General features: G+C 51.7%; 1 protein-coding gene across 1 annotated transcript; it reads left to right on the top strand.

Annotated features, from left to right (window-relative positions):
- Positions 1-295: 295 nt before the first annotated feature.
- COCVIDRAFT_10972 (hypothetical protein) lies at positions 296-13,422 on the top strand (the record flags this gene model as incomplete). Its single annotated transcript, XM_014706990.1, has 3 exons — positions 296-593; positions 648-12,913; positions 12,964-13,422. 3 exons carry the CDS (start codon positions 296-298, stop codon positions 13,420-13,422), a joined length of 13,023 nt encoding a protein of 4,340 aa, XP_014562476.1.
- Between the last annotated feature and the right edge of the window lie 95 nt (positions 13,423-13,517).

The following is a 13,517-nucleotide window of genomic DNA, read 5'->3' as shown; positions in this document are numbered from 1 at the left end:
TTGTGCTCCCAGACATGAAGGGACGAATCAACGGGCGGGGTTGTGCGGCTGCAGGGGCGGCGGTGACACTAGGCAGGCAGGGTAAGCGTGTGACGACCGTGCGCGCGTACTTCGCGTACGCCTACTGTGAATTATCAGACCGACAACACATCATCACCACCACCCGGTCGCCTCCCCAAGCGCCCCTTTGCAACTAGTAATTGCCCCCTCCAAACCACCGTTCCCTCACTACCCCGCCCTCCGAGCGCGGAGCCACATGTCTCCCTAGCGACCGAGACCCGACCAACACTTGACCATGGAGGGACCATTGAACCCAGGGGCCCCGAATGGCAATGGCAGCATACGCACTCCCAGCCCCTCACCGCCCTCGATAGATCCTCAGATCATTGTCGACCACCTGGAAAAGGTGCTCGATGTCAGTTTGGGTGCATCTAAAGAGGACCTGTATGCCCCCGGCAGTCTGCTGTCGTCGGCCAAATTACCGGATACACTGCAACGATGCGCCCGCTTCGCCTCTGAGGGGCAATCGGTGCTGTATGTAGTCAAGGACCGGGCAGATGAGCCTCGCATCGATGGCATAGAGAGCACGAATAGTAAGTTCCCCTCTACTGTGGAGAACAGAGCATCCACACTGACCGAAAGTGTAGGCGCCACCCAACATTTTACCTACACCCTTTCGAGTGAGATTACCGCTTCTCCCACCTGCGCCGCATTTGTTGTTATTTCCAAGCGACCGATACCCATAGACCCCGCGATACCCCTTAGCCAGCAGGTCCTTATTCAGACCTTGCCCGGCTTTATACTTTCTAATAACGCTTCTTCGCCCGACGGCACACCCTACGAATTCCTCCGTTCGCTCATTCAGTCGGCCGTCGAGCCCTACTTCGACACGTACACAAAGAACCAGCGTGACTTGGCAGGAAAATACAGCAAGGGTGACAATGATGCGAGGACGGGCATTTCGGCAACGAGGAAGAAGATTGCAGAGTTGGCTGTGAGCTTGGGCAACCTTGAGCAAAATGTCGAGATTCCTGAACTGCTTCTGCCTTTGCATCCACTCATCCAGAGTGCTTTGGACGAGGCCAATCAGCGTGGTGTGAAGCCCTCCCCAGAGCTTATCCCCGCTGCCATCGTGCAGGACAGCAGTTTTCTTAACGGTCTGCAGGCGACGGTCAATGGATGGATCAAGTCGATACAGACCATTACAAAGACTTCTCGCGACGTATCGACCGGAACAGCTGCGCAGGAGATTAACTTCTGGATTTCCATGGAGTCAAGGCTACACGATATTGAGACGCAGCTTGGAAGCCCCGGTGTTAGGCTCACGCTGGATGTGTTGAAAAATGCAAAGCGTTTCCAAGCGACTGTCAGTTTCAGTGCAGACACTGGTCTGAAGGAGAGTACGGATCTTGTGCAAAAGTACAACCAGCTTATGCGCGAATTCCCGCTCGATCAGTTGCTGTCTTCAACTTCACTCCAGGCAGTTCAAGAAGCAATTCAATCCATCTTCAGCCATATGAACAAGAAACTCCGCATTTGTCCCTACCCTGTCCGTCGCGCCTTGCCCCTCGTAGAGGCGATTTCTGGTGATCTCGACAAACAACTGCATAATCTGCTCCATGGCAAGACGCTTATGCACATGGACTATCCCGAGTTCCAGGCCATCATGGCGGTTGCTGAGAGCATCTGGCGCACATGGGAGGAGAATGTCAAGGAGTTCACTAACGTTGCGCGTGAAGTGACGAGGCGAAGGAACGAGAAGTTTATTCCAATCAAGATTGCTGCGCGACACAAGGAGACGGAGGAGCGCATTCGCTACATCACTACTTTCCGCAAGAACCACGAGCAGCTCCAGCGAACCATTGTCAATGTCCTGGGATCCCAGTCGTCTCTGTCTGAGAGCGCGCCAGCCAAGGAGGCAGTCATCATCGAAGAGATTGGTGATGTCGATGCTGTCAAGGAGGTCAAGGAGGCGTATGACGTTCTGAAAGATGTGGATGTTCTGGATGTGTCACCCGAGGGTACCCGGCTGTTTGAGCAAGCAGAGCAAAAGTACAACGAACGCACCTCGCGTGTTGAGAACTCCATCATCGCCAGGCTGAGAGATCGCCTCGGTACCGCCAAGACGGCGAGTGAGATGTTCCGCGTCTTCTCCAAGTTCAACCCGCTGTTTGTGCGACCAAAGATTCGGGGTGCCATCTCCGAGTATCAGACGCAACTCATCGAGAATGTCAAACAGGACATCTTGGCCCTCCATGAGCGCTTCAAGCGACAGTATGGTAACTCCGAAGCTCACGCCATGGCACAGCTTCGCGATTTCCCTCCCGTATCTGGCGCTGTCATCTGGGCTCGTCAGATTGAAACCCAACTGGAGACCTACATGGGCAAGGTTGAAGACATTCTCGGAAAAGACTGGGCACTCCATGCGGAAGGTCAAAAGCTCCAAGCTGAAAGTAGTATGTTCAAGAAGAAGCTTGATACCAGGCCCATCTTTGAGTCATGGCTCCAGGAGGTTGCAAGGAGAAAGCTATCCATTTCTGGACGGCTCTTCCTTGTCAACAGGAACCGTGCTGCCGGTAACATCCTTGAGCTGAATGTCAACTTTGATGCGCAAGTCATTGCGCTTTTCAAGGAGGTCCGCAACTTGACATGGCGCGGTTACCAAGTCCCACACGGCATCAACAACATCTCAAAGGAGGCAAAGCGTGTCTATCCTTATGCTGTCAGCCTTATGGAGAGTGTCCGTACATACACTCAGACTGTGCGCTCAATCACCGAGATGGGCAGTGTTGCTCTGCTCCTTAACAACTATGTCAACGACGTTCAAGCACTCGTTGGCAAGGGTGTACCGCTCAAGTGGGAGTCTTTCGTTCACGCCTATGACCTCCATGTTCGACAGTCTGGTTTCCCTGTTGGTGGTGGTAGCGTCCGTAGCGAGAGCAAGCACGTCCAGTTTGTTCGCGACTTTGCTGCTGCGACATCCCTGCTTCAGCTGAAGGTCGCCACTTTAGTGAACATCAATGCTGCAGTCGAGAAGGCACTGAAGGATCTGGAAACATGCTCGTACACCAAGGATGCGTTCCAGCAGAATCTTGAGACCATTCAAAAGTCTATCGATCAACTCAACCTCGAGAACTACGCCAACCTTGCTTCTTGGGTCTCTGACATGAACGCCCGCATCGAGTCTATCCTGTTGGTCCGACTCAGCAGGGCTATCGCTTTGTGGATTGAGATCTTCAACAACGTCGATGAAGAGAATCAAGACCGCCGTCCAGTCAGCGAGCTTGTTTCTACGGAGATCCCAGAGGTGAAGCCAACCTTGGCTCGGTTGACGCTCGAGATTACTATGCGAAACCAGGTCATTTACCTCAGCCCTCCTGTGGAGTACGCTCGAGCAAGTTGGCTTGAGCAGCTTCAACAGTGGCTCGCCATTGTTTGCACCCTCCAGAAGATCAAGGCTTCGCGATATGAAATCAGACTTGAAGCAACCAACGATACTTCCGTCAATCAATTCTCCGACCTGCCGAGCCGATGCACTGATTCGCTTATTGAGGTCTATGGTGCTGTAGAGGGAAAACTCCGCGACATTTCCTCCTACGTTGATGAGTGGCTCCAGTTCCAGTCTCTGTGGGATCTGCAGTCCGACCATGTCTATGACATCCTTGGTGAGGATCTTTCCCGATGGTTGCAACTTCTCCAAGAAATTCGCAAGACTCGTGCCACCTTCGACAACTCGGACATCAGTCGCCAGTTTGGCTATGTCACAGTCGACTACGAGCAAGTGCAGGTTAAGGTCAACGCCAAGTACGACCAGTGGCAGCAAGAAATCCTTACCAAGTTTGCTAGCAGGCTTGGCCAGCGCATGAATGATGTCTATGTGCAGATTGAGAAGGCTCGCAAGGACCTTGAGATGCAGACACTTGAGGCGTCCTCAACCGCTCAGGCTGTCTCCTTCATCACCACTGTTCAGCAATGCAAAAGGAAGGTCATGGAGTGGGAACCGGAGATTTCTACGTTCCGTCAGGGTCAAGCCACGTTAGCTCGCCAGCGCTACCAATTCCCATCGGACTGGCTGCAGATGGAGCAAATCGACCACGAATGGCAGACACTGAATGAGGTCTTGGAGAGGAAGAACAAGATCGCGAATGACCAAGCTGACGCATTGAGAGCTAAGATCGCTGCGGAAGACAAGGTCGTCAACCAGAAGATCGTTGATATCACTGGAGAGTGGGCTGAGGAGAAGCCTGTGGCTGGCAATCTTGCACCTGCGGATGCTTCAGCCATTCTGGCCAAATTTGACCAGAAGCTTAGCCAGCTTCAGAACGAGTCCAGCAATATCTCGAAAGCCAAGGAAGCTCTTGGTTTGCCACCGTCTCCAGAGAACGCACTTGAGACTTTGCTGGAAGAAGTGCAAGATTTCAAGTCGGTCTGGTCTGCACTTGGCACGATCTGGGCCAGTATTGATGATCTTCGTGAGGTCCTGTGGACTAGCATCCAGCCTCGTAAACTGCGACAGAATCTCGACAACCTGCTCAAGATGACTAAAGATATGCCTAGCCGCATGCGACAATACCAGGCTTTTGAATATGTTCAGACCACCCTCAAGCAACTACTCAAGGAGAACGCGATCCTTGCAGAATTGCGCTCCGATGCTGTGAAGGAGCGCCACTGGACGAGGATTTTCAAGAACCTGAGGCCCCACAAGCGATACTCTGCTATCTCCATGACTCTCGGCGACGTCTGGGACCTCAAGCTCGGCCCTAGCGAGAAGATTATCCGCGATGTCATCACTCAAGCCGCAGGTGAAATGGCGCTCGAAGAGTTCTTGAAGCAGGTCCGCGAGACCTGGCAAAACTATGCTTTGGAACTTGTCAACTACCAGAACAAGTGCCGTCTCATCAGGGGTTGGGACGACCTATTTGCCAAGTGCAGTGAGAACCTTAACTCTCTCCAAGCTATGCGACATTCACCCTACTACAAAGAGTTCGAAGAGGAGGCGTCGTCTTGGGAAGACAAGCTTAACCGTGTGCACGTACTTTTTGATGTCTGGATTGATGTACAGCGCCAATGGGTTTACCTTGAGGGTGTGTTCACAGGCAACGCTGATATCAAGCACCTGCTTCCCATGGAGTCAGCTCGTTTCCAGAACATCAATTCTGAGTTCTTGTCGGTTATGAAGAAGGTCTCGCGTCAGCCCTTTGTACTCGAAGTTCTCAACATCTCGGGAGTACAAAAGTCGCTTGAGCGCCTTGCTGAGCTTCTTAACAAGATTCAAAAGGCACTCGGAGAGTACCTTGAGCGCGAGCGTGTTTCTTTCCCTCGCTTCTACTTTGTTGGTGACGAAGATTTGCTAGAGATTATCGGTAACAGCAACGACGTTCTGCGCATCGCTAAACACCTGCGGAAGATGTTTGCTGGTATCTCTGGACTTATCACTGATGACGATGGTGTTATTCAAGGGTTCACTTCCAAGGAGGGAGAGGAGGTCCAGCTTCGCAAGGAGATTTCGCTCGTCAAAACACCCAGGATCAACGAATGGCTCGGTGCTCTCGAAGCCAACATGAAGACCACTCTGGCCGAGCTTACGTATGAGGCCTACGAAGAGTTTGCTCAACTCGCCGAGCCCGATACAATGGATTCGGACGCTTTCATGGAGTACATTGCCAAATACCCTGCTCAAGTTGTCGTTCTGGGAACACAGATTGCCTGGACTCACGCTGTAGAGAGGTCGCTCGCCGAAGAGGGAGCCACCTTGCCCAAGCTTTACGAGAAGCAAGTCAATGTTCTTAAGCTGCTCGCTACTGCTGTCTTGGGTGACCTTGAGCCCATTCAGCGTCGCAAGTGTGAGGATCTCATCACCGAGTTTGTTCATCAGCGCGATGTCATCCACAGGCTAGACAAGGTTGGCGCACGCTCGCCAACACACCACATGTGGCTACTTTGCATGCGATATGTATATGAGCCCGGCAATGATCTGCTCCAGCGACTGAGGATCAAGATGGCAAACGCTGTTCTCGACTACGGTTTCGAATACTTGGGTGTCACTGATCGCCTTGTGCGCACGCCTCTTACCGACCGCTGTTTCCTTACTCTTACTCAAGCGCTTTGTCAACGACTTGGTGGCTCTCCATATGGTCCAGCTGGTACCGGCAAGACTGAATCAGTCAAGGCTCTTGGTGTGCAGCTTGGACGATTTACTCTAGTCTTCTGCTGTGACGACACATTCGATTTCCAGGCCATGGGTCGTATCTTCCTTGGTATTTGCCAAGTTGGTGCTTGGGGATGTTTCGACGAGTTCAACCGTTTGGAAGAGCGTATCCTCTCAGCTGTGTCTCAGCAGATCCAGAACATTCAACTCGGTCTCAAGAAGGGTGTTGAAGATGAGAAGTCGCAGATTGAACTTATTGGTCGCCAACTGAAGGTCAACGGTAACACTGGAGTTTTCATCACCATGAACCCTGGTTATGCAGGTCGTTCGAACTTGCCCGACAATCTCAAGAAGCTTTTCCGAAGCGTTGCCATGTCCAAGCCTGACAAGGAGCTTATCGCTGAAGTTATGCTGTACTCCCAGGGTTTCTCCCAAGCCAAGGAGCTGTCGAAGCAAGTTGTACCATTCTTCGACAGGTGTTCGTCAGGACTTTCCAAGCAGGCTCATTACGACTTCGGTCTCCGTGCGCTCAAGAGTGTGCTTGTCAGCTCTGGTGGGCTGAAGCGTGCTCGTCTCGCTCATCAACAAGATACTACAACACTGGACGAAGAAGGCATGGAGCCCCAGATTATCATTCAGAGTTTACGCGAGACCATAGCACCAAAGCTCATCCGTTCCGATGTCGAGCTTATGATGGCTATCCAGGAAGAATCATTCCCTGGTGTTCAGTACATTCCAGCTCCTCTTGACAAGCTGACTGAAGCGATCCACAAGTGTGCTGCCGAGTCTAAGCTTGTTGTCAGTGACGCATGGATGACGAAGATTGTCCAACTGTACCAGATCCAAAAACTCCACCACGGTGTCATGATGGTCGGATCTTCCGGTTCTGGAAAGTCCGCAGCTTGGAGGACACTTCTCTCCGCTCTGCAGGCTGTAGAGGGTGTTGAGGGTGTTTGTCACGTTATTGACCCCAAGGTCATGTCCAAGGAGCAGCTTTACGGAACGCTCGACAGCACAACACGTGAATGGACAGACGGTCTTTTCACTAGCATTCTGCGTAAGATCGTAGACAACCTTCGTGGTGAAGACAGCAAGCGTCACTGGATCGTATTTGACGGTGATGTTGACCCCGAATGGGTTGAGAACTTGAACTCCGTGCTCGATGACAACAAGCTCCTTACACTGCCCAACGGAGAGCGTCTCAACCTTCCGTCCAACGTCCGCATCATGTTCGAAGTCGAGACTCTCAAGTACGCTACGCTTGCTACAGTCTCTCGTTGCGGTATGGTCTGGTTCAGCGACGACACTGTTGAGGTAGACATGATGATCAAGAACTACATTGAGCATCTCAAGACTGTGCCGTTTGAAGATATCGAAGACGATTCGGTTGCACCTGGACAAATGTCGCAGAAGACTCTCACCACACAAGGAGTCATTGCCGACTTCCTGCACATCAAGCTTACTCAGGATCGCTTCATTGAAAAGGCTCTCAGCATGGCCAGAAAATTCAAGCACATTATGGAGTACACCGACATTCGTGCTCTCAATACGCTGTTCTCATTGCTCAACAAGGCTTGCCGCAACGTGCTTGAGTACAATGTACAGCACCCAGACTTTTCTCTTGAAGACGATAAGATGGAGACATATCTCGCTAAGAAGCTGCTTGTTGCTCTGGTCTGGGCATTGGTTGGTGACTGTCCTCTCAGGGAACGTAAAGAGTTCGGTGACCTTATCGCTGGTCTTACTGATGTCGAGCTTCCTACTCTCAACGAGTCTACTTCACTCATCGACTACGATGTCAAGCCTGACAGACCCGAATGGGACACATGGCAGAGCCAGGTACCCAACGTCGAAGTCAACACTCACTCTGTTACTCAGACGGATGTGGTCATTCCTACACTCGATACTGTTCGTCACGAGGATGTTCTTTACTCCTGGCTCGCAGAGCACAAGCCATTGCTGCTCTGTGGTCCTCCAGGTTCCGGAAAGACCATGACTTTGTTCAGTGCACTCCGAAAGCTTCCCAACATGCAAGTCGTTGGTCTCAACTTCTCCAGTGCGACCACGCCAGATCTCCTTATCAAGACCTTCGAGCAGTACTGCGAGTACAAGAAGACTCTCAATGGTGTTCAGCTTACTCCTACCCAAGTTGGTCGTTGGCTGGTCATTTTCTGCGACGAGATCAACTTGCCCGCGCCAGACAAGTATGGTACGCAACGAGCCATTTCTTTCCTCAGGCAGCTCGTTGAGCACAACGGTTTCTGGAGGACTTCAGACAAGACCTGGGTTACTCTTGATCGCATTCAATTCGTTGGTGCTTGTAACCCTCCAACCGACGCCGGTCGTACGCCTATGGGTCTCCGATTCCTGCGCCATGCTCCGCTTATCATGGTCGACTACCCTGGAGAGCAATCGCTTCTTCAAATTTACGGTACCTTCAATACTGCGGTGCTCAAGATCATTCCCACACTGCGTGGTTATGCCGACGCCCTCACCAAGGCAATGGTTCAGCTCTACAGCGAGTCTCAGAAGCGCTTTACGCCTGATATTCAGCCTCATTATGTTTACTCGCCTCGTGAGCTTACTCGATGGGTTCGTGGTATCTATGAGGCTCTTCGACCACTCGAGACTCTGCCTGTAGAGGGCCTTGTTAGGATCTGGGCACACGAAGCCTTGCGCTTGTTCCAGGATCGTCTCATCGCAGAAGAGGAGAGGAAATGGACTGAAGAGTGTGTCCACCGCGTTGCTACTGAACACTTCCCCACAATCGACGAGGAGAAGGCTCTCGGAGGACCCATTCTGTTCTCCAACTGGCTCTCTAAGAACTACGTGCCGGTTGAGCGTGAACAACTCCGAGAGTTCGTCAAGGCCCGACTACGTACTTTCTGCGAGGAAGAGGTCGATGTTCCTCTCATTCTTTTCAACGATGTGCTTGAGCACGTACTTCGCATCGACCGTGTTTTCCGTCAACCTCAGGGTCATCTTATCCTTATCGGTGTTAGTGGATCTGGTAAGACCACTCTATCGCGTTTCGTCGCCTGGATGAACGGTTTGAGTGTCTACCAGATTAAGGTCCACGGAAAGTACTCTGGCGAAGATTTCGATGAAGACTTGCGTACTGTGCTCAGGCGCTGTGGTTGCAAGGGCGAGAAGATTTGCTTCATCATGGATGAAGCTAACGTCCTTGACTCTGGTTTCCTCGAACGTATGAACACGCTTCTTGCCAACGCCGAGGTTCCTGGTTTGTTTGAGGGTGATGAGTACGCCTCTTTGCTTACCGCCATTAAGGAAGGTGCCCAGCGCCAGGGTATCATTCTCGACTCTCAGGACGAATTGTACAAGTGGTTCACGGAGCAGATTGTCAAGAACCTCCACGTTGTGTTCACTATGAACCCTCCAGAAGGAGGTCTGTCTTCAAAGGCTGCAACGAGTCCTGCGCTTTTCAACCGTTGCGTGCTCAACTGGTTCGGAGACTGGTCCGATCAAGCACTTTACCAGGTCGGCTCCGAACTCACGCAGTCTGTCGACTTGGACCGCACAAACTACATCGCACCTGATAGCATTCCTGTTGCCTACCGCGGACTTACTCTACCACCATCTCACAGGGAAAGTGTGGTTAACGCTATGGTCGCTGTACATCACTCGCTCCGAAGCAAGAACGCGAAGTTGCAGAAGACGCAAAACCGCAAGATGTATCTCACACCACGACACTTCCTGGATTTTGTCGCTCAGTACGTTAAATTGTACAACGAGAAGCGCGAAGATCTGGAAGAGCAGCAACGCCATCTTAACGTCGGTCTAGAGAAACTTCGCGAGACATTTGACAAGGTCAAGGAACTCAGAGCAAGCCTTGCAGAGAAGCAGACACAGTTGACCAAGAAGGATGCTGAAGCAAACGAGAAGCTGCAGCGTATGATTGCTGACCAAAACGAAGCAGAACAGAAGAAGGCGGGATCGATCAAGATGCAAGCTAGACTTGCCAAGGATAAGGAAGAGATTCAGAAGCGACAAGAGGTGGTCAATACTGATTTGGCGGCGGCCGAACCCGCTGTTATTGAAGCGCAGAAGAGTGTGCAGAACATCAAGCGCCAGCATCTTACTGAAGTTCGATCTATGCAGAACCCTCCCGCCGGTGTCAAGCTTGCGCTTGAAGCCGTGTGCACAATTCTTGGCCACAAGCCTGACAGCTGGAAGACCATTGTTTCCATTGTCAGGCGCGACGACTTTATCGCCAGTATTGTGACATTCGACAACGAGAGGCAGATGACTGCTGCACACCGCAGGAAGATGCAGAACGAGTACCTGTCCAAGGAGGAGTTTACGTTCGAGAAGGTCAACCGCGCTTCCAAGGCTTGCGGTCCCCTCGTACAATGGGTATCTGCTCAAGTCACGTACTCCGATATCCTCGACCGTGTTGGGCCCCTACGTGCTGAGGTCGACAACTTGCAAGTTGAACTGCAGAAGACAGAAGAGGGTGCGAAGGAGACCCAGATCCTTATCCAGAACCTCGAGGAGAGTATTGGACGTTACAAGACCGAGTACGCAGCCTTGATCAGCGAAACACAAGCCATCAAGACAGAAATGTCGACTGTCCAGTTTAAGGTTGACCGTAGTGTACGACTTCTTGACAGCTTGTCTTCTGAACGTACTCGATGGGAGGAGAGCAGCAAGTCGTTCGACTCTCAAATCGACACCATTGTCGGTGACGTTCTGGTTGCCGCAGCCTTCATCGCATATGCTGGTTACTATGACCAGCAATACCGAAAGGCACTTACCGAGGACTGGTATGATCATCTCAAACAGTCTGGCATCAGCTTTAAGCCAACAAATCCATTTACGGAATACCTGTCCACAGCTGATGATCGACTCAATTGGCAACACAATGGTCTGCCTGTTGATGACCTTTGCACTGAGAACGCTATTGTCCTGCAGCGTTTCAACCGTTACCCACTCATCATCGATCCGTCGGGTAGGACTACCGAGTTCTTGCAGAACGAATGCAAGGAACGTCGCCTCACGGTCACCAGCTTCTTGGATGATTCATTCACCAAGCAGCTCGAGAGTTCTCTGCGTTTTGGTAACCCGATCTTGATTCAAGATGCCGAACATCTGGACCCTATCCTCAACCATGTTCTCAACAAGGAGTACCAGAAGACTGGAGGTCGTGTTCTCATCCAACTTGGCAAGCAAGAGATTGACTTTTCGCCGTCTTTCCGCTTGTACTTGTCTACTCGCGATCCTTCCGCCAACTTTGCTCCCGATATTTGCAGTCGTACCACCTTTGTTAACTTTACAGTCACGCAGAGCAGCTTGCAAACCCAGACACTCAATGAGGTTCTCAAGTCTGAGAGGCCTGATGTCGACGAGCGACGCTCCAATCTCATCAAGATGCAGGGAGAATTTGCAGTTCACCTTCGTCAACTCGAGAAGCGCTTGTTGCAGGCTCTTAATGAGTCACGAGGTAACATTCTCGACGACGACCGCGTCATTGAAACTCTTGAGACGCTCAAGAAGGAAGCCAAGGAGATTTCCGAGAAGGTCTCCGAGACCGCTGGCGTTATGACTGAGGTCGAGAATATCACAAAGGAGTACACTGTTGTTGCTCGTTCTTGCTCGGCAATCTTTGCTGTACTGGAGCAACTTCACCACCTCAATCACTTCTACCAGTTCTCGCTCCAGTACTTTACACAGATCTTCGAGACGGTGTTGCGCAAGATTCGCAACTCTTCCATCACTGGACATGCCGCCCGCATTGAGCAGATTGTTACTGAGCTCTTTGTCGACGCTTACCGCCGTACCTCGCTGTCCTTGCTCCAGAAGGACCGTGTTACTTTCGCCATGCTGCTTGTACAAGCAGCACCCTACAAGATGGACAAGACACACATTGACCAGATTCTTGACCCTGACCTCAAGGGCATTGATGTGTCGACCGAAATGGGCCGCAAGGCAGAAGCCATGGAGCGTGCAAGCAAGATTCCGATTTTCAAGGATGTCCTCGACAAGATCGACGAGAGCGTCTGGGATGCATTCCTCAACGAAGAGATGGGAGAACGACACGTACCGCAGGCTTGGCCGGAAGACCTTACCAAGTTCGACCAGCTTCTGCGAGCTCTCATCCTTGTCAAGCTGTTCCGTGTTGACCGCTTTGTTCCTGCTGTGGAGCGATTTGTCACTGAGGTCTTTGGCAAGGGTATTCTCGATGCAAGTGGTGATTTGGGTGATATTGTCAAGCAAGTCAACGCCGTCACCCCGGTTGCTCTCAGCTCCAGTCCTGGATTCGATGCCAGTTACAAGGTCGACAACCTTGTCGAAAGAGAGCAAGTCAGCTGCTCCAACATTGCCATGGGTTCCAACGAAGGTGCCGCCGCAGCAGACAAGGCCATTGCCAACGCGGCTACTACTGGCAACTGGGTACTTGTCAAGAACGTTCATCTTACACCCCAGTGGCTACAATCGCTCGAGAAGCGTCTTGAGGCACTCAAGCCCAACCCTGACTTCCGTCTCTTCCTTTCCATGGAATCTAGTCCGAAGATTCCTGTCAACTTGCTCCGTGCTTCGCGTGTCCTGTCATACGAGCAGCCTGCCGGAGTGCGCGCCAATATGAAGGACTCCTTGTCATCTTTGGCGGAGAAGGCAACCAAGCCACCTGTGGAGAAGGCCCGTGTCTATCTTCTATTGTCTTTCTTGCATGCGGTCATTCAGGAGCGTCTGCGATACGCACCCACACTGGGATGGAAGGGCTTCTGGGAGTTTAACGACAGTGATGTAAGTATCCTTGAATATTCTTTTATTATGCGTATGCTAACCATATCCAGTACGAATGCTGCAGCTTCATCATCGACACCTGGATCGATACTGTTGCCCAAGGCCGCTCCAACATTGCGCCAACCAAGATCCCATGGGAGATGCTGCGCTATCTCATCACGGAAATGTACGGTGGCAAGATTGACAACACGGAGGATTGGCAAATCCTCTCATCTCTTGTCGACTCGTGCATGACTCCCGCGGCGTTTGAAGACAACTTCAAGATTGTCAAGGAGACGGAGCACAGTGAGGGTCTTGAGCTGCCTAGCTCGACTAGCTGGAAGGACTTTATGGGCTGGGTCAATGATCTGCCTGAGCGCGAGCCGCCAACGTACTTGGGTCTCCCAGCCAACGCTGAGAAGTTGCTGCTTGTGGGCCAGGCGAATAATATGGTGGGTGGATTGAAGAAGGTGGTGGAGATGTTGGATGAGGGTGAGCAGATCATGGCTGAGGCTGAGGCTGAGTCATAGATGTGGTGGCGCTGAGAAGGTTCCGTACTTGTTTATGAGCGTGATTTGAAATGTGGGTTGAGATGACGCGGAACGGATGTTTTTCTTTCATTTTC

The sequence above is a fragment of the Bipolaris victoriae genome, assembly GCF_000527765.1.
Source record: "Bipolaris victoriae FI3 unplaced genomic scaffold scaffold_0, whole genome shotgun sequence".
Taxonomy (NCBI): domain Eukaryota; kingdom Fungi; phylum Ascomycota; class Dothideomycetes; order Pleosporales; family Pleosporaceae; genus Bipolaris; species Bipolaris victoriae.
The sequence above is the reverse complement of the archived record's forward strand: the minus strand, read 5'-3'. Positions and strand labels throughout refer to the sequence as shown.